Source organism: Lutzomyia longipalpis, chromosome 2 (genome assembly GCF_024334085.1).
Source record: "Lutzomyia longipalpis isolate SR_M1_2022 chromosome 2, ASM2433408v1".
In the NCBI taxonomy this organism is placed as follows: Eukaryota; Metazoa; Arthropoda; class Insecta; order Diptera; family Psychodidae; genus Lutzomyia; species Lutzomyia longipalpis.
In genome coordinates, this window is record NC_074708.1 from 2,201,244 (window position 1) to 2,226,832 (window position 25,589).

General features: G+C 37.3%; 1 protein-coding gene across 2 annotated transcripts; it reads left to right on the forward strand.

Moving 5' to 3' along the window:
* Positions 1 to 1,926: 1,926 nt before the first annotated feature.
* On the forward strand, positions 1,927 to 25,171 carry LOC129788576 (LIM/homeobox protein Lhx3). 2 transcript variants are annotated; one of them, XM_055824770.1, is made up of 6 exons: positions 1,927 to 3,142; positions 22,638 to 22,812; positions 23,427 to 23,822; positions 23,894 to 24,045; positions 24,130 to 24,321; positions 24,421 to 25,171. In XM_055824770.1, exons 1-6 carry the CDS (start codon positions 2,926 to 2,928, stop codon positions 24,603 to 24,605), a joined length of 1,317 nt encoding a protein of 438 aa, XP_055680745.1. In that variant the 5' UTR covers positions 1,927 to 2,925; the 3' UTR covers positions 24,606 to 25,171. The 2 variants fall into 2 exon arrangements, with proteins under 2 accessions (XP_055680745.1, XP_055680746.1); XM_055824771.1 differs by having other exon boundaries at positions 2,164 to 3,142; positions 24,426 to 24,591.
* The last annotated feature ends 418 nt before the right edge of the window (positions 25,172 to 25,589 follow it).

Here is a 25,589-nt window from a genome sequence, read left to right on the forward strand (position 1 = left end):
AGTTCTTTAGGGGAATGTGGCCTAATTCGGACCTCTTAAGGCCTTTTTACTATTACTTAAAACTGATGAGACTTTAAATGTAGAAAGTTATGGAAGTAAAAAGAGCGTTAAATGGGCTTTCAAATGGTATCAAATTTAAGAATATCTCTTATTTAGATATAGATTTGTAGATTTGCTGACGTCCTCCAAGTAGTGCTGGGGATCACTGAGCCTCTAAGGCCCTTCGTATCCCTCAAGGCGGTATGACACCCCCTTGACTTGTTGACTACGGAGACGGTTGAACATGTTCTGTGTACTTGCACCGGTCTCAGGGCATGTAGACAGGAGGTGTTTGGAACATCTAAATTGAATCTGGGAAGTGTTGCCGAACTTAAGGTAGACACTCTCCTAGCTTTCTGGAAGTTTTTGGATTGATTTATGGTTGTATGATAATGACTCCATAAAGATGCCCACCCAAACCCACTAATATCTCTTATTACTTTATACCATTTTTTCACACTCTGCGCTGACCTTTGGAGGTCCAAATTGGGGCACTTTCCCCTATTTCTTATACATTTTCTTCCTAAAAATATTTTTAAGGAATATTTTTAAAGCAAGTCGAAGACAAAGATTTAGTTGAGTTAACAGACCTAATTAGCCCCTGGATTTATACAAATTTTATTTTTAGAAAATTCATCCCCCCTCAATATACTTTAACTAAATCGGTTTATTTAAGTTTTTTCTGAGAAAATTATTTTTTACGCTCTTTAATAAATTCACAAAATTTTCATTAGTTCTCAATTAAAAAGACTTTTGGAATCTTAAAAAAATAAACGTATAAAAATCAAGAATTTTTCATTGATTTTTCACATAAATTTTTTCATTAAATTATTCCTTTAATTCTATCGAGAAAAAGTAAATAAAAATCCATTCTTCTTCACCCATTTTAGGCACAAAGAAGAACCAACTCCCTCCCTCGCAGATATATTAAAGAAAAGAACTTTTTGCAGAAAATCAATTTCCATTTTTAATTACACTGAAAAAACAACTTTGTTCTTTCTTTGTACCTCATTATGCGATTTTAACCCCGCATCCATCATCCCCTTCTCTTTGAGCTTTTGCAGCAACAAAGAGAACTCATATATGGCAAAAGAAGAAATAAGCAAGGGAGTTGATGGCCGTTGAAATCCTCTCGTTATGCATTCGTTTTATTTTTTTTTGCCCGCGCGGGGGAACAAGTAAAAGGGAAAAAAATGTTGGAAAAAGAGCTTCATCAGTGTGATACTTTCCTCTGGTTAACCACAAAATGACTCCGTGTTCACAATCTCGAGGCGAACTTTAATGTGGTCGCAGAAGGAGGGTAAAAAACTTAGGCTTTTTGCATACCTTTCAGCTTGTGGGGCGGTGGGGGTGGAGGACGATGGATGGCGAGGTGGATTGCGCTGACATTTATATTGAAAAAGGATAAAAAGTGGCGAGAAAGAAGGGGTTGCAAATGGATGGTTATACTCCACCCTCCCTCCTCTAACTGATACCCATTTTCTCTGTCGTGCTATATATCATCTTTCGGCTCTCATCCCCCGTTTTTTCTTGCTCTTTGTACATTTGGTAGGGAGAGGGCGCGAGGGTGGAAAATGGGAAAATCACCGTGGGCGGGAACATTGTGTGCTCACTTACACAGCATAGCAACGCACGGGGTGGATCTAAATCCCCGCCAGAATATTTCTGTATATAGCATACCGGAAGGAGGGATGAAATGGTATTGTGTGCGCATGTGAAGTTCAAAGTACATGGGGGCACCCTTTAAGTCCACGGATTGCCCTCAAATGGTGGTCCTCTGGTGGCAGCACAACGTACATATATCCTGGTTTTGTTTAAAGGATACACACCACAGATCAACTACACAACATTAGCTTTCACATGACGAACTGGTAGACACCACAGTACACCGTTGAGCTGCCAAAGCAACTCGTGATCTCGTGAATATCGCGGGGAACGTGGGTGTTAAATGATCGGAACGGATTTGTGATCAATCTTTTGTGTGTGCCTCCCATTGTGGATGCAAAGAGTGTTGATGGGAAGTCATTTGTGAGCGAGAGAGAGCTTTTGGGGGAAGAGAATTGAGACGCAGATTCGCTGCCCCCATGTTTGCCATCCATGGAATTTTTTAACGCTTTTCAGTCGTCAAAGCATTTTCCGCGAATTCGCACGTGTGCGCGTCTACCTTGGGTATATAGCCATCGCCCAGAAGCCCATACACTTGAGATCATCGGCTAAAAAAGCAATTTGACCATCTTTTTTTTCCGAGAAAGCCCCATCCAAAATTTGCTTTTCGTAAGAGCTTTCACCGTGACCCCGTGAAGGAGAGTTCACACGGCTACAGCAGGAAAATTCCTAATCTCTCAAAGCATTAAATCGAGCTAAATTAATGGGGGCTGCAATTAAACCCTAATGAGAGACTTCAATGGAATGTTTTGGGGTGTGTGAAAAAAAGTGCGTTCCAGTGCGGTGTGTGTTGGGAAAGAAGTGATTTTTATGAGTGTATTAATAGCAAATATACACTCTTCGCGTCAAGGTGATAAGCTACTTGTGTTTCCAATAGAGTAACATATAAGTAGTATCTATTTTTTCATATTTATTTACTCTTTTTTTTTCACCAAACCCACTGATACATACACTTTTGTCAAAGAGATAACGCGCAAAGTGAAGAAGCTCGGGCAGTTCCTTTCGTCACTCCAGCACAAAATGAACAATATTTCAGTTTATGGCGAACCGTGATTGACTTTTGTGGTTGTGTCGGGTATTTGCGGACCCATTTGCACGTTGGGTATCCCGCGCGGAGGATTTATCAGTGCGAAGGGTTCCCTTTCTTCATACATTAAATTGAAGAAAAAAAAACATTTATATATAATTCTCAATCATCAATTATTCCTCTGGAAGTGCGTGATGTCGGTGTGTGTGACGTCGTCGGCAAATGGGGGCACTATGGCGTTGCCTCATTTGCCGTTGGTGCCAACAATGATGGGACAAACACACCTGCCCATGGCTCCAACTAATCTAGGCCCTACAACACTTGTGGATCAACAGACAGGCCTCTCGGCATCGGATCATCCCAATCCTGACATGCTGCTGGCTCTCATAGCTCGCAATAAGGCGCTCGAAGGTAAGACCCGACGGCGGGAATAAAGTTCTTTCAGTTTAAGTTAAATTTAATTTCTGAATTTTTGAAAAATTCTACCCAACTACCTACCTACGTACCTAACTACCTACCTAACTTCTACATCCGAATCTACCATTGAAGGACCATTTTAGGTCTGATTACGATACTCAGCATCACTATATGAGCAAAAACTTTTTTAAATTAGGGAAGACTGGGGCAAAAAGTCAGATAAGGTTTTAGAGAATTTCTCAGAGATCTAGAAAAATTCTTTAGGAAATTCTCGAATGAAATCTTCCCTTTTACCACATTTTCTCAGACTATTTAGTTGGGAAATTATATTTTGAGCTTCTTTCATAAACCTTGGAGTAGATTCTGATAAAAATATTTTCTTTTCTTTTTTACAACTCAAATCTTAAAAGTTTTTATAAGATTTTGACAGCTGATATTTTAAAATCATTCTGTTGTCGTTCTAGAAAAGAAAAGCAAATAATTTGTTTTTCAGGAAACAGTCAATAATATTTTTTAAGAGCCCAGGAAAAGTAATTTTGCTCAAAAATCCGATTAAAGAAATAAATAAAATGTCAAATTCCTAGAAGATTTTTACCAGAATACCTACCAATAATCTTATAAGTGATGAATTGTAAAAAAAAGAAAAGACAAGGTTTTTATCAGAATCTAACTTCTTGTTTAAATTTTTTAGGTATCGCCTAAATATGTTTAATATCTAACTAATTTTTAACGATTATAGCAAAATACTTTTTTTCCTAGTTCAATATATTCTTAGGAAAATACTGTAGTAGCCATGAAAAATCTTCTAAATATGTATGAGACTATTATATATAGCAAAGGTGAGCTTAAAGCTCTCAAAGAATTTTTTTTTACTTCAATATTTTTGCCTAAAACTTTTTTTTTCACTTTTCTACAATATTTTTAACAAAAAAGATATTCAAAATTAAAGAAAAAAATTTGAAAAAAAATTGAAAAACCCGATTTTGATAAATAGAAAGAAAAGAAAGATTTTCCAAAAAATTCTTCTAGAAAAAATCGCCCCATCGTTCAGTGTCAGAGAGAAATCACTTCACACGAGGCATCTCTGATTAGATTTCCTTCGGGTATGGCCACCCGCTCGCCCCACTTTGCAAGATACATTTTGTATTTTACACACAGCGCGCCCTTATCGCGGGGGGACCTGTCATGTTCAAAAACACAACACTTCAATAGAATGTGAGCGATTATGACAGATTTGTGAATAAATCAGAAATCAGTCGCTAAATTGTCATTTAAAGTGCGATAAGGGGACACTCTCGCTTTTTTTTTCATACCCACCACCACTCACCTCTAATCACAATTGTGCGTATTAGCTCGCCAATGCGACACGGTTGGAGCCTTTAACATCTAATCTCCGCGGGTAGGTTCAACGCTATTTTTTTTCGTGTTCGTCTTTTGAAAGACAAGTAGATGATTTTGCAATCAAATGGGGAATTTTTGTTCATTATTTTTACTTCATTTTTTTGTCTATAACTTTATAAGAACCATTTTTTATGATGTGAAATACAATTTCCAGCGACGTTTTGATTTTTTTTAAAATAATTTTAAGAAGTAACCGCTCTTTAAGAAATCGTATCAATTTTAATATACCAACTAACTAATACTTTGTAAATGATTTTATTATTTTAATTAATTTCTCTTAAGGACTAAAGAAAATTTATTAAAAACAATTTTTTTAAATTAATTTATTCAAAGACAAGTTTCTAAATTTTTTTTAAAAGATTTTTTTTAAATAAATTCAAATGAATATTTTTAAAATGAATTTTAGATTTCATTCTTTAATTAATTGTCGAAGCCCGAATTTAATTTAAAAATATAAAATTATTTTCTTAACTTAAAAAAAAATGTTTGTAATTCAAGTCACTTAAAATTCCCAGTAGGGGATTGCCTTACCCAGGGCACACTTGAAAGATCGTCTTTATCACCGGGTGTACATGGTGGAGATTTCTCAAAATGGATAAAGCTTTGCAGAGGGAGCCTTAGCGTGGGGATTAGGGTGCGCAAATCGTCATGGCTGTGAGCTTGATCTAGGGATATTTTCGGTATAGCCCCAGTAAAGACCTGGGGCTCTTGGTGAAAGAGCCAAAGAGATTACGCGATCGACGTAATCAATGTAGAATGGTGACACAATGGGTAGAGATTTCCCATCGCGACACCTTTTGTGGCCACTCGAGTATCTCGTACAAGAATCTCGAGCTGTTTTGTTCGCACCAACCCCTCCTCACACCTCCACCAACGGTTCCAGTGAAAATCTTATCGCACCTTGTCCTGCCAGAGTCCCAGAAAACACAAACTATGTTCTTCGCGAGTGGACAAGCTCTTCATGGATGGCTATCTGTGCCAGGGAAGAGATCGGTGTGATAGGGCGTCAATACAAGGTGGCAGGAAGAAGACTGTATTGGTGGAAGATTGCGCCTAAGACTCACAGGCAGGTTCAGGTTGTTCGGTGTGCTCAATGAGAAGTTATCACGAGGCGGTTATTTTCGGGGTGATAACGTCCAAATCGAGCATTTGGTACATTTAATTCGTCAATCGCAAAAATTAAGGTTGGCCAATCATTTGACTTTCATTTGGCTCATCTAGTTCAAGCACAAAAGCTCTCTATTTAAAACCAGTTTAAAGCTATTTCTGGAGGATTCAGCTTAAGATATAGAGTTCAAGATTAAGACACAAGTAGTGAGCTTCTTCAAGTAATCTTTCGCAATTTACACCCACTTAAGACGAATTAATCGAGAATTTACTATTTAAGCTTGCTTTTGAAATCAATTGTGTTGGCTTTACAGCCAGATGCGCAAAAGCTCTCTTGAAAACTCTCTGAACTAACTATTTATGGAATTATATATTTTTCTTGTGCTTTTGAGAGCTTTTTTGAGCTTTAAAAAATCTATTCAAAAAAATGAAGAAGAGAAAATAAATCTCTCGTATTGCTGATAGAATTTCTCTGGAATTTTCTCATAAGGAAAGTTCTCTATATAGAGCTTCAACATCTTTTTACTTTTAAACTTTTACAATGTAAAAGTTCTTTGGTAAGAAGCGTAAGAAGAAGTCTAGATTCTGTCTGGATTCTTCTCTTTGGGAATTCAAAGAGCTTTTCTTTGTGATATCCATAAATTTCCTAGACACACTATAAGGAAATTCAGTGGAGGAGAACTCTCCAAAAAGAAATCAGACTGGTCACGTTCCCATGGAGTGGAATACCCCATGAGATTCAAGTGAGGAAGACAGTCCGGCGCAAAATAGCTCTGTATATACACAAGATAGCAAACGATAGTGAAAAAAAAAACTCGAATGTTACTCAAGAGCCGCCTGAAAGCGCCCCGAAAGAAAAGTATAAAAAAAGAAACCTCCTCGAGTACTTTAAGTTGAAAAGGAGGTTGAATTACTATCGGAGTCACGCTTCTTATCTCTGGGCCATTTGTATGTGGAAACACGTCTCTTTGTAACACCCAAACAATAAAAGATCGATGCTTTTAGATTCCCACCCCCGTGAGTCGTGTGGCGAGTGATTGGAGGGCGGGAAAGCTCTCCTGTTCATGGACAAATGGAGGGCATTGCGATGAGGGTGGAAAATCGTCGTCATCGTAGAAAATAGCACAATGGCGATTTGTTCCTTTGTGTAGTATTTCAGAGTTGGATGCTATATAAAATAGGAGGTGGAGGGTGGTGGAGAGAGAGAGAGTTGGGAAAATTTAGAGCCATTACTTTCCAGGAAAACCTCCCCCGTAAGTCGAAATTTTGGGTTCTTTCGACACACAAAGACGTCCAATACATTGATTGAGACTTTCTCCCTCTGGCTCGTCCAAAAAAAAAGTCCCTTCGTGTTTACGAGGGTGGTTTGTCCTCCTGTGTGTGTACCAAAGGGTGGCCATGTTGAAGAAGAAAATTCATCCCCAAAGTGTGTGAGAGAGAGAGCAAAGATATCGACAGGCACTTTGGTGTGATCGCAATTAATTGATTTCTGCGTCCATTAGGGCGACAATTATGCACAAAGTGTGTCTAATTGAATTCCACCGTGCGGTCCAAAGCATAAAATATTCACCTCACCCACCCCATGTGCCGCCTTTTAACTTAATAACTTCCACCCTCACGTGCGTGGCGGGTCACGTGATGCCGCTGAGGGGGTCTCTGGGCGTTTAGCGGCTCTCACAAAAAGGACAAAAGTGTTTGAATGGAAAAAAGGCACATTCAGCGCGTGGAAAGGATTGGGTTTCACCCGCTTCACCAGCAAGTGCCAACCCTGTCGTGGGAATTGATGGTTCTTCTCTTTCCAATAAACAGTTTGCCTGCAAGCTTGAGAGGGTGCTGAAGTTTTTTGAAAGTTTCAGAGTAAATTTTCAAAGAAAAAATTTAAAAAATATTTTTGAGAATTAAGGTTTCTAACAGAATCGAAATTATAGATTGAAACTCTTAGCTTTAAAAGCTCTTGGTCGAAAATATTTGAGAGCTAATTCTTACTATATTGCTGATATGGAATAATACCTACTAAATTACCAGTCAGAGATATCAATTAGTTAGAAATTATTTTAGCAAAAAATATTTTTCTGTTTAGCAGATTTTCTTATTCTTGTCAGCAAATAAAAATATTGATTTTTAAAAGGAAATTCTAAATCCGTCAAACTTTAAAAAAAAACTACTGGCAATGATGCTTAAATTCTAATAGAAAATAAATAATTCTTAAGTAAAAATTGTATTGGCAAATATTTTTGTTCCTTAAGAATATTTTCTTTCTATTATGAAAATTATTATAATTAAAAAAAATTCTTTGAAAAAACTTAATTTCTTGCTTAAATAATTAAGCTTGAGGAACAATAGTATTCAGGATAAATTGCTAATCGAATTCCAAAACTAATTACTAGGGAATGTGTTAGAATAAATTTAATTCTGAAAACAAAGAATTCTATTCTAAAAATTAATTTAATGATTCTGTTAGTCAATCACTTTTAACTCTCCAAATTTCTTTATTCCTTTATTAAATTTTCTTGGAAAATTCTTGCTCTTTCTGTAAATTCTTAAAAAAAGACAGAATATGTAAATCAAGGATACTTGAAAAATTCTGATTTTTTGTTAAAAGAAATTATAAGAAAAAAATTATTCCATCAGCAAATTAAAAAAAAATCTTTGAAAGATAAAAGATCTCTCAGAAAATTTATTTATTTTATTCAATTTAAAGTGAGCGCCTCCATAGCTGAGGAATTTTATTTTTTGAGAATAAAAATATTCTTTACTAACAAAAAATTCTTATTGATTATTTCTTGATTTTTATTCCCAAATTATTAAATTCCTCTTTCATTCAAAATATATTTTGCACGCCTCTACTTGAGCCTCACACACTTCTGTGTGAATTAAACCTAAAGTTCATTGACTTTCCCACCTATAAATTCACAAACATACATAATATGGAAGCGGAAAGGGCGGAAAGTAAGAAAAATTGCCCGAAAGCTTTTCTCTCTTTGCTTTAGTGAAATAAAAAATCAACGTGGAAAAAAAGAGCCACTGACCCAATTTATTATTGAAAGCGATCAATTCCACGCTCGTGTGACTGAATTTGGTGAATTGATTGAATTACGCATGGAGTAATTTGTGCATGTGGGGGCAGGGGGGAGGGGACTTTGTTGGAGAGGCTATGCAATATAAATGGCTGTATGAGGAATTCAATTAGCGAAATCAAAATCACATCAAGCATATGCAGGAAAATTCTCATGGAAAATTCATGTGGTGTTGATACCAGAATTTTCCAAACTTTTCCTGTAGGAGCGTTGGGGTGGGAGGGTGTGCCATCGGTCTCGTCCTTTCACCCCCTCTTCCCCTCTATGGCATCTTATTATGTGGAGTGGAAAGTTGTCGAGGTGAAAGAGTGAATATTTCCTCATCATTAATTCAAATGGCAAAAGCTGAGCAGAAGTGAGAGAGTTAGAAAGTTGGTTTCTTGTGACCATCTGGGGGATGGTGCCACTACCCTCCTCCCCCTACCCTCTGCCCCACGAGGGAGGGATTTTTTGGGGTCCATTGAGAAGATCAGAGTTTCTGTCGTTTTGGTATTAATAATTCACGGTACTTGGACACAATGGGAATTTATTATTAGTAACTCGCTCCTCTGTGGCTTTTGCGGGTAAAGCTTCAACCACCCAATGATCCCCTTCACCTGCTGAGAGAGCGAGCTTTAAGCTGCATGTTTATTTAAAATCCTAATCCAAAATACTCCGTGTGGTTTTCCTTTTGCATTCCCTCGCATACGTAATTATTTCTTTTGGCCTTCTCCTGCCCACTGTTAGGCGTTCAGCCCCGTGTTGGGTGATGATGATGGTGCAAAAAGAGGGACGAAAAAAAAACTTTATGAAAATGGAGCTTTTAGTGGTCGGCAATATTTCCGTAAATCGTAAAACTTTTCACCGCTCTGTTGTGCCGTTTTTCCACACACAACCACAGACATTACACACCGCACACCGAAAAAAAAACTGCAGGAACTTCCTCTTCACAGAACATTTTTCCTTCCACAAATATGGCATTCACAGCACAAAAGGACATAATAATAAAATGAGTAGAAGTTTTTTTTTTTACTCGACTTCTTCTTTTCCACCCCCGCAACTGGACTTTTTTGTACCATCAAAGCGCCCCTTTGGACGGTTCAATCTTTTTTTTCTTGCTTCCTGATGTTTGATTTTAAATCATCACCCAAGAGTGGGTGGAGATTCTTTTGAGTGGAAATCCATCAAAAGATCGAACCATCTGTTCACCATCGCCATAGGGTTGCTTTTGGTTGTGCGCATTAACACGATGAGGCACGTGAAGGAAGAATAAATTACACAATTGGTGCAACAAGGCACATTTGCGTGCCAGAAGAGAGCCTAGCATTTAGTGTTATGTAAATCCATAATCAGCCTGTGTCCATCCATTGCGTGCACGTTCCAGATCACCGCTCATGACGCCCACGCGGTGACTCCATCAACCCCTTGCGCCATAAAAAATTGTCACCCTCTCCTGAGTGGTTTTTTGAGTTTTTATTTATGACTCTTCATGTCACGTCTTTTCACTCTTATTGCTAAACAATTCACGTGAAAACAACAGAAAAAAAATAATAAAGAGATGCATTCACAATTAATTTAGAAAATAATTCAGGATGAATTTGAATTGTATGTTCACGATGGGAAAAATTAGGGGTTTGAATAAGAGAAACCACCCCTTGTTTCATCCCTATTGTCTCTAATTATTTTGGTGGAAAAAATGTCAAAATTATGGTTTTTTCAATGATCTTGAAGGATTCGTTTCAATCTCTTTGTTCTTTAAGGATTTTAAGGACTTCTTTTATTGAGAAAATTTTGAAAATATTTTTTTACAAAGCATAAACTTTTTCCATTTATCGGGTGAAATTCACTATCAGACAAACTTAAGATTCCTTAATAAAGACTTAAATTGTTCTAAGATTCTAAAAGTTTTCTTAAGATCCTTTAAGTTTTCTTAAGAAAAAACTTAAGATTTATAGGAAAAATTTAAGATTCTTAAGTTTTCTTAAGGGAAATTTAAGAATTCTTAAGTAAATCGAATGAAATGCACATATTTTGATGATTTTTACAAATTTTGATGCCCGAAATCGATTAGAAAAAATCGTCTAAAAATTCACATTTAGCCTGATTCGGCCTAACTAAAGAAATCTTAAATTTCTCTAAAGAAAGCTTAAAAATCTTAAATTTTTCTTAATACATCTTAAGTTTTTTCTTAAGGAATCTTAAGTATCTTATGAAAACTTGAGATACTCTTAAGGAAACTTAAAGATTCTTAAGATTACTTAAGTCTTTCTTTAGGAATCTTAAGTCTATCTGACTAGTGAATTTCATCCATTGGCTCTTGAAACTCCCAATAAATGGTTCTATTTAAAAATAAAGAGAGCCATCTAATGAGAATTTTCTTTACCCAGATATGGCATAAATTTCTCCCATCCAGATAAAAAATCTTGATGAATTATTAATTGAAGTAGAAAAAAGAATTCTCCTCTGACGAAAAATATCACAGAAAGAGGATTCCCTCAGCATGAAGATCCCTCAAAAGGCAAAAAAGGATGAGAAAGAATCCGCACCGAAAATTTAGATTCCGTAGAAACAAGAAGCACCACACTCCTTGGCAGTCATAAGTCTTCCATAATTGACGTTTTCTGGGTGAATTGAAAATCCCAAAGTTGGATGGGGGACAAGTTGATGTACAAAATGACTAACCAATCCACCCTCTGTACGTATTTTTTTCTTCATTCTCCCCTCCTGCTCTTGGGAACTTTGGAGGCTTCCCAGAGAGGCACAAAAACGTCACATCAAATAACCCAAACACAGGGGAAAAGGGGTGGAGAGTTATTGAATTAAGATTGATATAAATCCCAGTGAGGATTGTGAGGCAAAAAGAAAAATTCTGTGGTGCCCCTTTTGTCATGCTGAATTTGATGCCAACATCCTTGTACTCATCTTTTTGCGGACGTTTAGTTGAAAAGTAAACATGTAGGAGTTTTTCAAAGAGAGGGTGGAAATATGCTCAAAGAGCTGAACAAATAAAATCCTAATTTGCCTGGAAAAATAATCCCTGCACGTGGCATGGGGGTGTGAGATGCTCGAGATGCTGTTGATGAGAAAAACCCACCAAAGACCGCGCAATTGCTGATTCCATCGGAGGTTTCTCGTCAAACACGTGTCGATAATTCAATATAAACTCCTCCTGTTCAGGATCAATTTTTTAATCTCTTGGGATTCTCACATCTCTGTGTAAAGGGCTCTCCTCTGCAGGTCATGCCCAAAAGAGCACTACCGCACATCGCAAATGGGCAACAATTCTCACATTATCCGAAGGAAGTGACCTGAAAAAAAAATGATGCAAAATAAACCCAATGGGGCTCTTTTGTATTTTTAATTCAATAAAGTGTTTTGTATCATTTATCAATGGCAAAAGCCGTATGGCGGATATGGATTGGATGCTCTCGCCACCGCCGTGCCTTTTTTGCCTCAGTGCCCCGGTAAAATGGGCAAAAACGCGGCTCCAGAGCAGCGCAACATGAGGTGTGGAGGGCTGTCGTATGAATTTTCTGCCTCATATTTCACCCAACTTACGAAAGAGCCAAAAGAAAGTTAGGCGAAAGGGGAGAATTTATTGGAGACTTCTTGCAAGAAAATCAATTGCTTCCGCATTCTGTGAGCTCTCTTCTGTTAGGAAAACTCGGAAGAAGAATTCGATAATTTGCATTGATGGCAGGAGTTCATTTATTTTTGTGCTTTCATTAATAAGCAAAAGAAAATCATTTTTTTTCTTTTATTTAAAAAAAATCAATTCAACGAAATTATGAATTTTCTCAAAGTAATCTTAAACACTTTATTAATCACTTCTCACCCTTGAAATCATAATACAAGAAGCCTTTAAAGAATCCTTAAAATACTCACCCTCTTCCATAATACGCCATTTTCTCCACGCTCCTAAATTTGCAAGTTTCTGCCTCATTAATCGTGCTAAATTTTAACACTAAAACACTCCAAAGTGATTGACTATGTAGAGGTGGTTATGTGAGCCGGGGGCACAGTGGGTGGGTTTTAGAGTTTGTGTTTTTTGGTACCCCATGAGAATTGTGAGATGCGACCCCTGAAGTTGTTATCAAATTATTCCTGTGAGATGGGAGACTTTTACGACACCCACAGGAATTGTCTCTCGGTCGTCATGAAATCCAACCACCCCCTCTGGGGTGCAGCAGCATGACTCCGGGGCCCGTGTCTCTTAAATCATCCGCAAATGACATGGAAAATGGTAACATCTGTTTTCCCCGGGAACACCCAGGATCGCGCTGGCATCATAAAACACTGGGCGATGAATTAGATTATCCTGTTGCCATGCACTTGAGCAATTTTAACGCAACTTATGCGCTAGTTGTGTATTTTTTTTTTCAAACACATCCGCCTCGTAATTTCATTAAGGACCTCCGTTTGAGTGCGACGCAATGCCAAAAGGCACCCTTCTCCTCGGGGGACGTAGCATTTGGACGCGCGGCATACAGAGGAGTGATCCTGCGGGTTATGAGGGTGCAGTGGCGGGATTTACGGGTCAGTTGACGGAAAATGCGCCAGAAAAGATCAGGAAAAGATAACAGGAAAAGTCATCGTGGCAAACCTAGCCAGGTGGTGGGATTACAGAGGTTATCGTAATTTTTTTTTCATTGAAAATCACAGCGTGGAAATGCATGAATGGGCGGGAAAATCAACCCTCGTTCACCTTAAAAGTTTTAATGGATTTTTCCTGGATTTAATGTGAATTTATTGATGTACACTAAGGGGCAAATAAATTGTGAATTTTAGAGCTAAGAGAATATTTTTAATATCTCAAGAATTCATTGAATATTAAAATAATTCTGATTGTGAGAATTTTTGTAATATTTAGAGAATATTCGCAATTGCAATTATTTGTATTCTTTGTATTAATTTGAAACTATTTTGTGTGACATGGAAAATAAAGAATTTTGAACATTTTAGAAATATTCGGAATACTTTTTTTTAGTATTCCTAATTATTTTGAGAATTTCTTGTAATTGAATTGAATAATTAATTAATTTAATTTTATTTAATTATTAATTTGAAAAATATTTCAAACATTTTTAGAATATTCGCAATAGCTTGAAGAATATAGAAAACATTTTGAGAGTCTTCGAAATATTTAAAAATTGAAATAATTTCAAAATATATTATCAGGAACTTTTTGAGAATATTCCGAATATAAAAAGCATAGAATTTTCCTCTCATATTTGCCCCTCCCTTTGATGCCTATAAAAATATGTTATAACCGTAAAAGAAATCACCAAAAATAAGCTCTTTCTCTGTGCCCACAAATGAAGGCTCTTTTTCTTGAAAATTTCACCACAAAATTAATTTTCATCTTCACAAAGAACCCTCGAGCTCGTATAGAAAAGTAACTTTTCCTTTGAAATTCAATAGACTTGGTTGATTCAGTTTTTAGCGCACACGCCTCCGCTATTCGATTACTCGTCAAAATCCCATAAACCTTTGCTGTGAGGCGTAGGAAGAGGATATTGTGTTTCACCAAGGAGGACACGCATAATATCCGTAATGTGTTATTTTGTCTCTTATGCTGCTTTTTGTCCTTCCACCCCCTCAACTTATAAAAAAAAGACAACAATCGACACGTGTTGGTGGCACAATCCTTGGCACGAGGTGAAGGTGGTGCAATTGCTCATGGAAGTACTTGAGGGAAGATCCGCATGATGAGACCACAGAGTGAGGGGTTTCTTCTGGACGCACCCTTGACTTGTGAACATCTGGTACTCCATACGGAACAATCAGCTATATATACGTGGATCAGTGAAAAACTCACGAGGAGTGAGAGAGAGAGAGAGAAAGAGATTCCTATCAGAGGTGCTTTATCGTATAAATTCACGGAAGGTGATCCCAATCACCCCGTTCTCGGCTTGAGAGTATGTTTGGAAAAATCATCATGAAGCGGAAAAGTAGACAGAGGGTGTGAGATGCGCCTGAAAACAACCCCTGCTGGAGGCATTAAGTCAGGTAGTCAATCATCATTTCGCGACGCAGCGGGGTGCGGATTCCATTCATACATAGAAAGGCCACAGCCCCTGTTAGATTATATATGTACGTAGACATATATATTGGATTTTAGGGCAGCATGACGTGACTATTTGCCATAGCAGCAGGGAATTTAAATGTTATGGCAACTAATGGCGAGACGCCATTGAAGATCATCTGCTGCTGGGTGAAAATTGTGATGATTCACTGCGCAATTCAACCTCCTGTTGGTACCCCCAATTTCCAACAAAAAAAATCGCAACCGGTGAATATATAGCAGCCCACCTACACTCACCTTCTGTATGCGCGCCAGGATACCGCATTGTTTGCCCACAACGCACCAAAAAGGGAGAGAGAGCGAGGAAAATCCTTTGAAAATCCACACAATGGAAGAGAAAAAAATCTCTTCACTCGACTTCCCTCCAATGCACCGCACAACAAGCCCAAATAAATATTGACTGTTTCCATAACTATGTTTGGAAGCATACAGCACACAGCAATTTCAAGTAGAATAAACAAGAATCAATACGGCAGGGCAAATATTGAGTTGTGAATATTAAATAAAAAGAAACACATTATAAGTTATTCATGGAATTCCAGCCATGTTATGTTAAATCCAGAGTAGATAATATACCCACCATTGCAGACTTTATGGCAATTTTTGAGATTTTTTTCTGAGATCCCGGAAGTACTCAAAGATAGAAAAAATTCTCCCGAATAATTTGAAAAATTCGGGAGATTCAGGAAGTTCTCAGAGGAAGCTCTTTAGTGCATATCCCCCCTTTATTTTTAAACCACAAAAATATCCGGAAACTATGAAAGTGTGATGGGCACGTGTCAGTGTTTAGTCATAAGTTGCACACAACTCGAGCAATTCTAGCAGACCTCGCGGGCTGTTTTTCCTAATAATTAGCAAGCAAAAATGTTTGTTCGTAATTTTTTTGTACCAGCCAATGGTGTGGGAAAATTCAAGGGTTTTCCGTAAGAGAGGTGGACCCCGTCCAACACGAGGCGGAACCTCACCAAAAATAGCAACTGTTTGGCGAATATTTAGTGCCTCGAGGCTCTGTAAAAATAAGCAAAGTGAGTGGGATTTGAAGGTTCTTCAGATGTGAGAGGAATTTTTGAAGAATTTAATATTTAATGGGAATCTAATGGGAATTGTGGATAAATAAAAATTCAATATAGAATTTATTTTGAGTTAAAAGAAAGAATATTTCAGGGGTGTAGTCAGAGATTTATTCAAAAACCCCCTCCTCGAGCCAAATTAACTTGAGAACAGAATGATTAAAAAATTCAAATTTGCAAAATATCTCATCAAGGCTACTTAACATCATCTTCCTTACCCAAAAAACCGAATTATCCGTGGGATGATACTTTCTGGTCAAAACCAAAATCATGCATAATAAACTTTTAGGTTATGCATAAAAAACTCAGGTCATGTATAAAAAACTCAGGTCATGCATAAAAAACTCAAGTCATGCATAAAAACTTAACTCATGTATCTAAAAAAATGTCATGCATCAAAAACTCAGATCATGCATAAAAAATTTAGGTCATGCATCTAAAAAAAATGTCATGCATAAAAATTCAGGTCATGCATAAAAAACTTAGGTCATGAATAGAAAACTTCACTCATGTATCTAAAAAACATGTTGTGGTGATCTGTGATACATACATGAAACATGTATGAAACAGACACACAGTGTCACTGTGACAGTTAGAGTGACAGCGAGGGTGCCCACCTCGTGAGTGTGTAGAAGTGCCGTCTGTGGGGACCAGGAGGGCCCAGGGCACCACACATGTCATGCATAAAAAACTCAGGTCATGCATAAAAAACTCAGGTCATGCATAAAAAACTCAGGTCATGCATAAAAAAACTTAGGTCATGCATAAAAAAAATTCAGGTCATGTATAGAAAACTTCACTCATGTATCTAAAAAAATGTCATGCATCAAAAACTCAGGTCATGCATAAAAAACTCAGGTCATGCAAAAAAAACTCAGGTCATGCATAAAAAACTTATGTCATGCATAAAAAAAACTCAGATCATGAATAGAAAACTTAACTCATGTATCTTAAAAAAATGTCATGCATCAAAAACTCAGATCATGCATAAAAAACTTAGGTCATGCATCTGAAAAAAAAAATATCATGCATGCATAAAACCAATGTCATGCATTAAATTTTCAATCCCAAACTTAACTTAAAATAATTCCTCCCAAAATTTCGTTCTGGCTTCCCCTCTGGTGTGTGGCGTTCATTTTAAACGTTTGATGACTCTTTTCTAACGTTTGGCATTTATTTTAAATACTGGTCGTTCTTTTGTCTAACGTAAAACTTATTTTAGAGCGTTTGAAAATTCCATTTTTTTCTAACGTTTTATGTTACTTTTAAATATTTGTCAGCATTCCTTTTCTATTTTTTTTAATGTAATATTTAGCATGACAATTTTTTGTTTTGACCTCAAATAAAAACCTGAACTTTTCTCTTAGGAGATGTTTAGACACCCATAAATAAATTCTCTCTGGCTTTGCCCCTAAAATATTTCAAAATACCGTCAAACGGGGTGAATTTATTATTAATTTTTTAAGTCATTTAATGTTTAATTTCTCTAAAAGAATCCCCAAAGTGTCTCAGAAGATTCGCAAAATTCTTCTTCCAAGAAATTCGAGAACAGAAAATTAATGATAAGCTTTCTCGAATAAATAATGATGGAGGAAAAGATAGATAAGTGGGTCATATCTATATCCGGCACAAGAGCTACAACATACACAGCACATTGCAAACACAGAATAGGGAATATCGATCGCGTGGCACTCCCTCCGCGTTTGCAGCCCCAGGTGTTGTGAAATCGGTGTGTTAATGCTGAAAGAAGAGAGTGCGTATTAATTACCACGAAATGGTGTATCCTCGGAAATCTCGCCAGGAGTTTCGGAGTGCTCGGAAATTAATGCAAATGGCACCATTTCCGGCGGCACCTTCATCAAACATTCATAATCTCCACACAGGCGGAGACACACGAAAGATGCTAAACTCTGTTGCGTCATTATCATTGAGAGGTGTGTACCATGATGACCTCTTCGTGCGCTAGAGCAGTATCCTCTCACCAGGCATTTAATCGAGCGACAAAATGTATATCACATAAAAAGGTCACTTCCGCATCGATTTTTTGCCCATCTCTTTTGCGCACAGGGGGAGGTTTTTTTTTGCGACGATCAATTAGATAAATTGGCAGAATCACTTTGCGCCCTTGCACTGTACTAATTCCACGCACTTATGCTACCCCCGACAGCCCTTTTCCCCTTATTTCCATTACTGGATTTTGTCACCAGCTCGTGAAATGCCAGGATTATCCCTTGTTTGTCTCTCCGACTCCTTATTCGAGTCAATTTAACTTTACTCTCAATATAGAGTTTGCAGCCATATAAAGGGGTCGTTCTTTCATATAGAGAAACATTCTTCTTCTCTGCACTCTGTTCTGCACATTTCTGCATATTATGCCCCCAAAAGACATTCCACATTTTAGTTGTGTTGCAGTCTGTTCTGGGAAAAATGTTGGACGTTTTGAATAAATTATGTGTAATCCCACAGATATCCATTTCAAATGTAAAATGTGTGTGTACATTGAACTTATTTAGGGGCGTCATCCCATGTGGAATATATTAGCTGGAACCTGCGTGAATAAAATCAATCCTCCCGACCAGGAAGGCACCCTCCAATTCACTAATGTTCCAGATAATATCAATATTCACCCTTCTTATGCATGGGAAGCTGCTAGACGAGGGGAGTGCAGCTAGAAAGCCCAACTATCGCGGAAGTTGCATGAAAAATTCAGTGCGATTTTCGTGGGTTGTTGGTGATTTATCGTGTGGGTTAACGCATTGCACTCCGAAAAAAATATGTGGTGTACTTGAGCAATTTATGAGTGGAAGCATTTAGGGGAGGCTGGAGAAGTTTTGGCTCATTTTTGCATGATAAGAAAAGCATATTTTGAGCTTTGGAATTATTGAAATTATAGGATTTATCAAAATCAAAAACTTACGTATAAAAATAAATTATTTGAAAGGATCTAAGTGGAGGCGCCTGGTTGTTAAATAAACAAGCCATAAGCACACAGAAAATTAATTTGCATTGCAAAAGGCGAGGAAATCTCGCAATATTCAGTGAAAAGTTCAAGGGAAAATAAAAGATAAATAAGGAAAAGCTCTGTTATGTTTTCAAACAATTTTCTTAGATTTTTCCAGTGAAATATTTCTTTTGAGATTTCTCATGAAAAATACTTGAAAAATTTTTAAGAAAAGAAAATGTTAAAATTGTGGTGGAGGCGCCAGGTTGTATAATGAACGTATTATATATAACAACCCGGCGTCTCCATCTCAATTTTACTCTTTTTACTTATCTCTTCAAAGAATTTTGAAGAATTTTTCCCAAGAAATTAAGACTTATTTTTAAAGGAAAAATTAATTAATTTTAAACATTCAAACACATATTTCCTTTATGCAGAAGAAACCTTAATTTCTCTGAGTGTGTAAATCCATTGTAATAGTAGAGAAAATTCCACCCTTACTGCACAGCGTCTCTCTCTTTAACAATTCGTCAGATTATTGCAACAGATTGGTGAGCAATAGAAGCATTTATGGTTGCAATAATACCTTAGAATTGATTAGGAATAAGCCCATCAATGGAGAGTACAGTATACAGAGAAGATGAGGCACAAGAGGAATGCTATAAGGAGAAATATTCACACCGGATTATGGCAATTTTCTCCTCTTAGCCAATGCTTCCAACGTTCCTAATCCGCTTGGATGTCTTTGCGGATAGAAAGGAGACCCTTCCTTGTTCCTTTTGTTTCTCATTCTGCTTCTCTTGTGGGATTTACTTAATATTTCAGAACCATTTTCAATAGGCAAATGAATAAATATTGAAGCAGGAATGACCACACATTCCCTCCTTGTGCCTACATGGCGCACCAGCTAAGGCAGCAGCATTGAATCCAAAGCAATCATATCTTTGGTAATCTCGTAATGATTACCCCGCCGCTTCCCATTCACATGAATTTGCACAAAAGCAAGGAGATTTCAATGGGCACACCACACCCTTTCTGCTGTTCTCTGCTCAGGAGGACAATGGAGTCACTCCAATTTTCACGAAAGGACGATTTTGGGATTGTCTTTGCAATCGGAGAAAATGTGTTTTTGCCTCCACTGTGCTGGTACATTCATTGAGAGGATTTTAACAGATGGCAACCGATCAATGCTTATAGCGTGCAAAGTGACTTGGTGAAAGGGGTCCAGCAAATGACTCAAAATGACTTCCATACTAAGCTCTGCAATAACAAGCGTGTCGAGTGAGTCCCGATGTCACCCCTAAATACCCTCTTCCTCCACATCACACCGCATATAAACAAGCAATAGGGGGTGGTTAAGACTCTCTTCCCCCTTGTCTCATAGAGGGAAAAATTTATTCAATTGATTTGATGCATTTAAACACTTTAGCGGGCAAAGTGGTCTTCTCTGTGTCGCTCTATTTATTCAATCTCACTCTCCTGGACAAGGGCGATGCATTGAGGGTTAATCAGCTCATGAAATCTCCAAATGGGACAATCTCGAGAGCCCTTGAGCATCCTGCGACAATATTTTCATCAAATATTGGCTTTCCTGCTGAATGCAAAGGAACGAAAGCAAATTAAATAGAGGAAATGAATATCAAACAGAATGATTCCTTTTGATTTATTTTATCTTATTACCGTGTCCATGATACGTGCTTTGATGAATGAAGTGACTTTTGTCATATTTGCGAGGATTTATTGTGAATTTGAGAGGATATTTATACAAGGAAATAAAGGCGGAAATTATGGATTTTATTTTTGTGGAAAAATTGATATTTTAAGCTTTTCTTTGGAGAAAATTTAGTATGGTAAAAAAATGCAAATATTTTATTATAAATATATCTAAAAGAATTGAAGCAAGAATTTTTAGTGCATGAATTCACAAAATTCGTTATCAATAAAAAATCGAAAAATAGAATTTTCATTATTCCAAAATTCACAAAATTTAACAAATATTCGCTAAATTCAATAATTCAGAAAAAACGAATATTCCCTAAAAACGAAAGTTTATAAAACTTAACAAATATTTGCCAAAAATAATAATTCACAAAATTAAACAAATATTCGCGAATAACGAAAATTCTTAAAATTTAACGAATATTTGATAATAACGAAAATTCACAAATTAATATGATTTTTTTCTTAATTTTCCAATAACAAATATTCACAATACTTGCCATTATTCTGAATCTTATGAATTTTCTTAAATACTAATAGACTTATTCTCATATTGTTAGGAATATTCCCAATTTTTGCTCTTCTATTCTTAATTCATTCTGGCTCATTTTTACTCCATTTTCACCAAAAGATAAATAAAATTACTTCTTCTCATATTAAAAAACCTTTAAATTAGCCACTAAATTATCTCAATGACCAAAAGAAAGCCTTAGAATTCGCTTATCTACATATTTTATGATAAAACTCCCAAATCCGTTCGGGTTGAGAAACAATTCAAGTCAATAAATCCACTTTATCATTTCCTCCATAAGAAAATCTCAGGCAGAAAACATCCTTGGATGGCAAAAAGGACATCCACATGATTGTGAATTGTGCGTGTTGGGTGCACATACCTCACGTTGGTGGACAGAAATAAAAACACGTTTCAGCATTTAGTGACTCTCTATCTAATTAGTGAAATATTTATGGCAATGAGGGTTCCCCCGCATCCCCGGCACAAATGGCCCAAATGTGCACTGATTTTGCTCCCTCTGTGGAAGCTCAATTTGATGGAAATTTATGGCAATGCCGAAGAAAGAAGTGCTTGGACGAATGAAAAAAAACGACAAGTAGGAATCAGTCGTGATTTGAGGCACTATTGGGGCTTTAAGTTTATCTTCCACACACTCTTTGCTCTTTGATAACACATGGTCGGTGTCGCCCAAGAGATGGATTAATAAATCGCCCATCAATCACTCTCTGAGGCGCCCATTTCTGCGCTAATCGTTTGAAGAGTCTTCTGCGGATCGATTTTTTTTGCAGAAGGTATTTTTATGGAGGGTGGGTGGCCCTGTGGAGGGGGTGGTAAACGCTAAAAGAGAAGACTACGCCTCGTAGTGACAAAAGACAAGCATTAGAGCTTTAGTGTTTCCACACCAGAGCTTTAGGGAGAGGTATATATCTCCATGTATGCAGAAATAGCCAGGACGATGCTATATAGAGGGGGATGTTTGGGGGTGCCTCAAGGGAAGATCCAGAGAGTGAGGAAAAAATGTCATTGGAGGGGGGCAAGGGGATGAGTATTGTATATAGAAAATCGTTGAGGAGGTTCACCCCTATGTGCCATGGCAAAAGAGGGTGAAAACCACACCCTTTTCTGGCCTCACTCAACTCCTATATAATGTACCCTGGCAACCAATGGGGTGATTTTGCCAGCGATTTTCCACACAACGAAGGGGAAATTGGTCGTTGCTGGTGGAAAGTGAGGTCGAGGCATTTGCAGTGGATCAGTTTCAAGTTGACTCTCACCACGAAATCATCGGAGAATTTTATATAAAAAAAAAATAAGAATAAAAAAGGAAAAGTTTTAGGGCAGTTAAAGCCACCCCTTCTTTGTGCAGTTGATTGAGCTTTCTTGCATAGTGATATGGAATTACTAAAGCTCATGATGGCCGGGAGAGATTTCTTTGCAAGTCGCTCTCCCAGTCCTGAGTCAAAATTCCCCCCAATTTGTCTGGAAGCCCTGCCCAAATTCCTCCTAAGTACGTCACAGAAAGCTCTTTAAAAAACTTCAAAGCTTCAAAAATGTGATTAGAAATATATTTTTGGTGTTTTTTTGTTGTTCTTGCAGCCACAATTCCAAAGTGCGGAGGTTGCCAAGAGTTAATCCTAGACAGATTCATCCTTAAGGTGTCAGACAGGACGTGGCACGCCAAGTGCCTCCAGTGTAGTGAGTGCCATGCGCAGCTGAATGAGAGATGCTTCGCAAAAAATGGGCAACTCTTCTGCAAAGATGACTTTTTCAAGTAAGTTTCTCCCCCAGCATTCGCCATGTGTCCCTGACCTCGAAAGAATCTTTTTGGGAAATTCATTTTCAAAGGATTTATTGAAAAAAGGAAAAATGAAAAATTCCGAGTAAGGATTTCGTGCAATTTGAGAGTATTTTTTTTCAGTGAATTTTGATGCATTTTGTGGTTAATTTAATTGAAAGTTTTAAAAATAAGGGAAGAAAAATTTAAATTGAGATTTAAATCAATTTTAGTCGTTTTTTTGTACTATAAATTAATTACTTAAGAATCGTGAAAATATACTGAGACGAAAATCTCTTAGGAAGATTTTTCTGTAAGCAAAATAATTAAAAATATTTTAAAGTTAAAAGGTATCTTACAAGCTCCAAAAATATAATTTTTTTTAGATTTTAAATTAAAATTTATTTAGCTTAGAATTTTCCAGCAATATTTAATTTTCTTCTTACATAAAATTCTTTTTCTTTAAAATTTCAATCAAAATTTTTCTTTTAAATAAATCTTAAACCATTTCCCCAAAAATTAGGGACACATGGCACCCCATTCCCCCTGATGAATTTTCAAAGTACCCTGGCTAATAATAATGACCACACTCGCATTTTCGGGTCAAACAGACGCTACGGCACAAAGTGCTCATCCTGTGATCTCGGCATTCCGCCCACGCAGGTCGTCCGGCGGGTCCATTCAAATGTGTACCACATGCAGTGCTTCGCGTGCGTGATTTGCGCCCGTCAACTCAACACCGGCGATGAGTTCTACCTCATGGAGGATCGTAAGTTACTCTGTAAGCCCGACTATGAGGCTGCCAAGACCAAAGGTGTGTACATCGATGGATCCCTCGATGGGGATCAACCCAATAAGAGACCACGCACCACCATTACGGCAAAACAACTTGAAACCCTCAAGAGCGCCTACAATAATAGTCCTAAACCAGCTCGGCATGTCCGGGAACAGCTATCACAAGACACTGGGCTGGATATGAGGGTGGTGCAGGTGTGGTTTCAGAATAGGTGAGAATTTTGCGCGCAGAAACGGTTGAGAAAACTTATTTAAAAAAAAATGATTTTCTTAATGCTTCCAGGAGAGCAAAGGAAAAACGTCTGAAGAAAGATGCAGGAAGAACGAGATGGAGTCAGTACTTTAGATCAATAAAAGGAGGAGGATCACCGAGGCATGACAAACTTTTGGACAAAGATGAGCTCAAAGTTGATCTGGACAGTTTTAGTCATCACGGTTAGTTGGAAAGGATTTTCCATGAAATTCTAAAAAGGATTTTTGTTAAAAGAAAAATATTTAAAAAAAAATGATTCTTTGCAGATTTGAGCAACGACAGCTACAGTACAGTCAATATGGGGCTAGAGGATGGAGCTTCACCGCATAGCGGTCGAGGCTCCTACGTCCATGGAAGTGGAAGTCCTCCGCCCTACCTTTCAAGTCACTCACCTCCGCCCATGGGACCAGGACACGCCTATGCACCTTATTCTGACAATATCGTCTACACGCCACTCGGTAAGGCCTTGATCAGACTTCAAATTCTAGTTTTCTAGCACTTCTGGCTGTATTCTAAAAACGAAAGAATCACAGCTAATAAATCTTTAATTGTTCTAGGTCAGCCTGTTGGTGGAATGATGCACAATTCGCACCACGGATTGCAGGGTAGTGCTGTATCTGACCTCAGCAATGACTCTAGTCCAGCTCATGCATACCCCGACTTCCCACCAAGCCCAGACTCCTGGCTAGGCGACTCCACCACCAGCAATGCTCCGGCCATCAATAGCTCATCACACTACTGATATTCAAGGCACAGCGTCCGCAGCATCCTTTTCGCGGAGAAATGATGTTGGAATACGTAACAAGACCACCAAATTCGGTGGCAAAACCGCTGGCGGTTACCCTACATTCCCTGGCGCATTCAGTCTACCCATCCTTGTCGACACAAGGATCGCTGAGGCTGAGCTAACAAAACATCAGGAGGAAGCATAAACACCGTCAAGCATAAATTTTTGAGGCTACATTTGAGAAATTGGCCAAGAAAAAAAAACATGAAGGATCCACCTGTGAAAAGGATCAAGGCATCGAAAGGAAGTCCATTAAAGAAAAAAATTCAAATCTTCAACGCATGGAAGGTTAGCTTCTCACAGAGCAGCAATCTAAATGAGATTTTTCCCATTGAACATCCTCTAAAAAAAAAACTTATAACCAAATTAACAAATTTTACCAAAATAATTTTATTAGGATTCGAATCTAGTCTTTAAATTAAGAGAACACAGAATGTATAAAAGAAAACTCCATGAAAAACTGTACAATAGAAAATAAAGAGAATGAATGATGTGAGATAAAACTTAATTCACGAATTAAAGGATTTCTTTTATTTTACTTTTAATGCTGTGAAAAAATATTTTCTCTAAAATCTAGGGGTTGTTTGTATTTCGTTGCGAATTTAGGTTTCACGACTTAAACTAAGTTTTTTTTTTATAATTAATTCTCTGTTTAATGATCAAGGACAAAATTCCTCAAAGTTAGTTAATTTCTAGGTCCGTCTGTAGGCTTAATTTTCTTAATTTAAGTACTTTCTATAAAGGCTTAAAAGGGATGAAAAATATTCTGTTTGATTTGCCAAGAATTGTTTATTGGTTAAAATTTATCTTCATTTGATCAGTAAAGTTATTGACTTGATCAGTTATTCTTTACTTGATCAGTAAAGTTCTTCATCTGATTAATAAGAAATTTCAGTTGGTCTATAAAATTCTCTGACTGATCAACACAGTTCTTCATCT

What these genes read in the sequence shown, in the direction of transcription:
- LOC129788576 (XM_055824770.1), top strand. Translation starts at nt 2,926, where the DNA reads ATGTCGGTGTGTGTGACGTCGTCGGCAAATGGGGGCACTATGGCGTTG. An exon ending in GGACAGTTTTAGTCATCACG is followed by an intron (nt 24,046 to 24,129) that starts GTTAGTTGGAAA and finishes GATTCTTTGCAG; the next exon opens with ATTTGAGCAACGACAGCTAC. An exon ending in TATCGTCTACACGCCACTCG is followed by an intron (nt 24,322 to 24,420) that starts GTAAGGCCTTGA and finishes TAATTGTTCTAG; the next exon opens with GTCAGCCTGTTGGTGGAATG.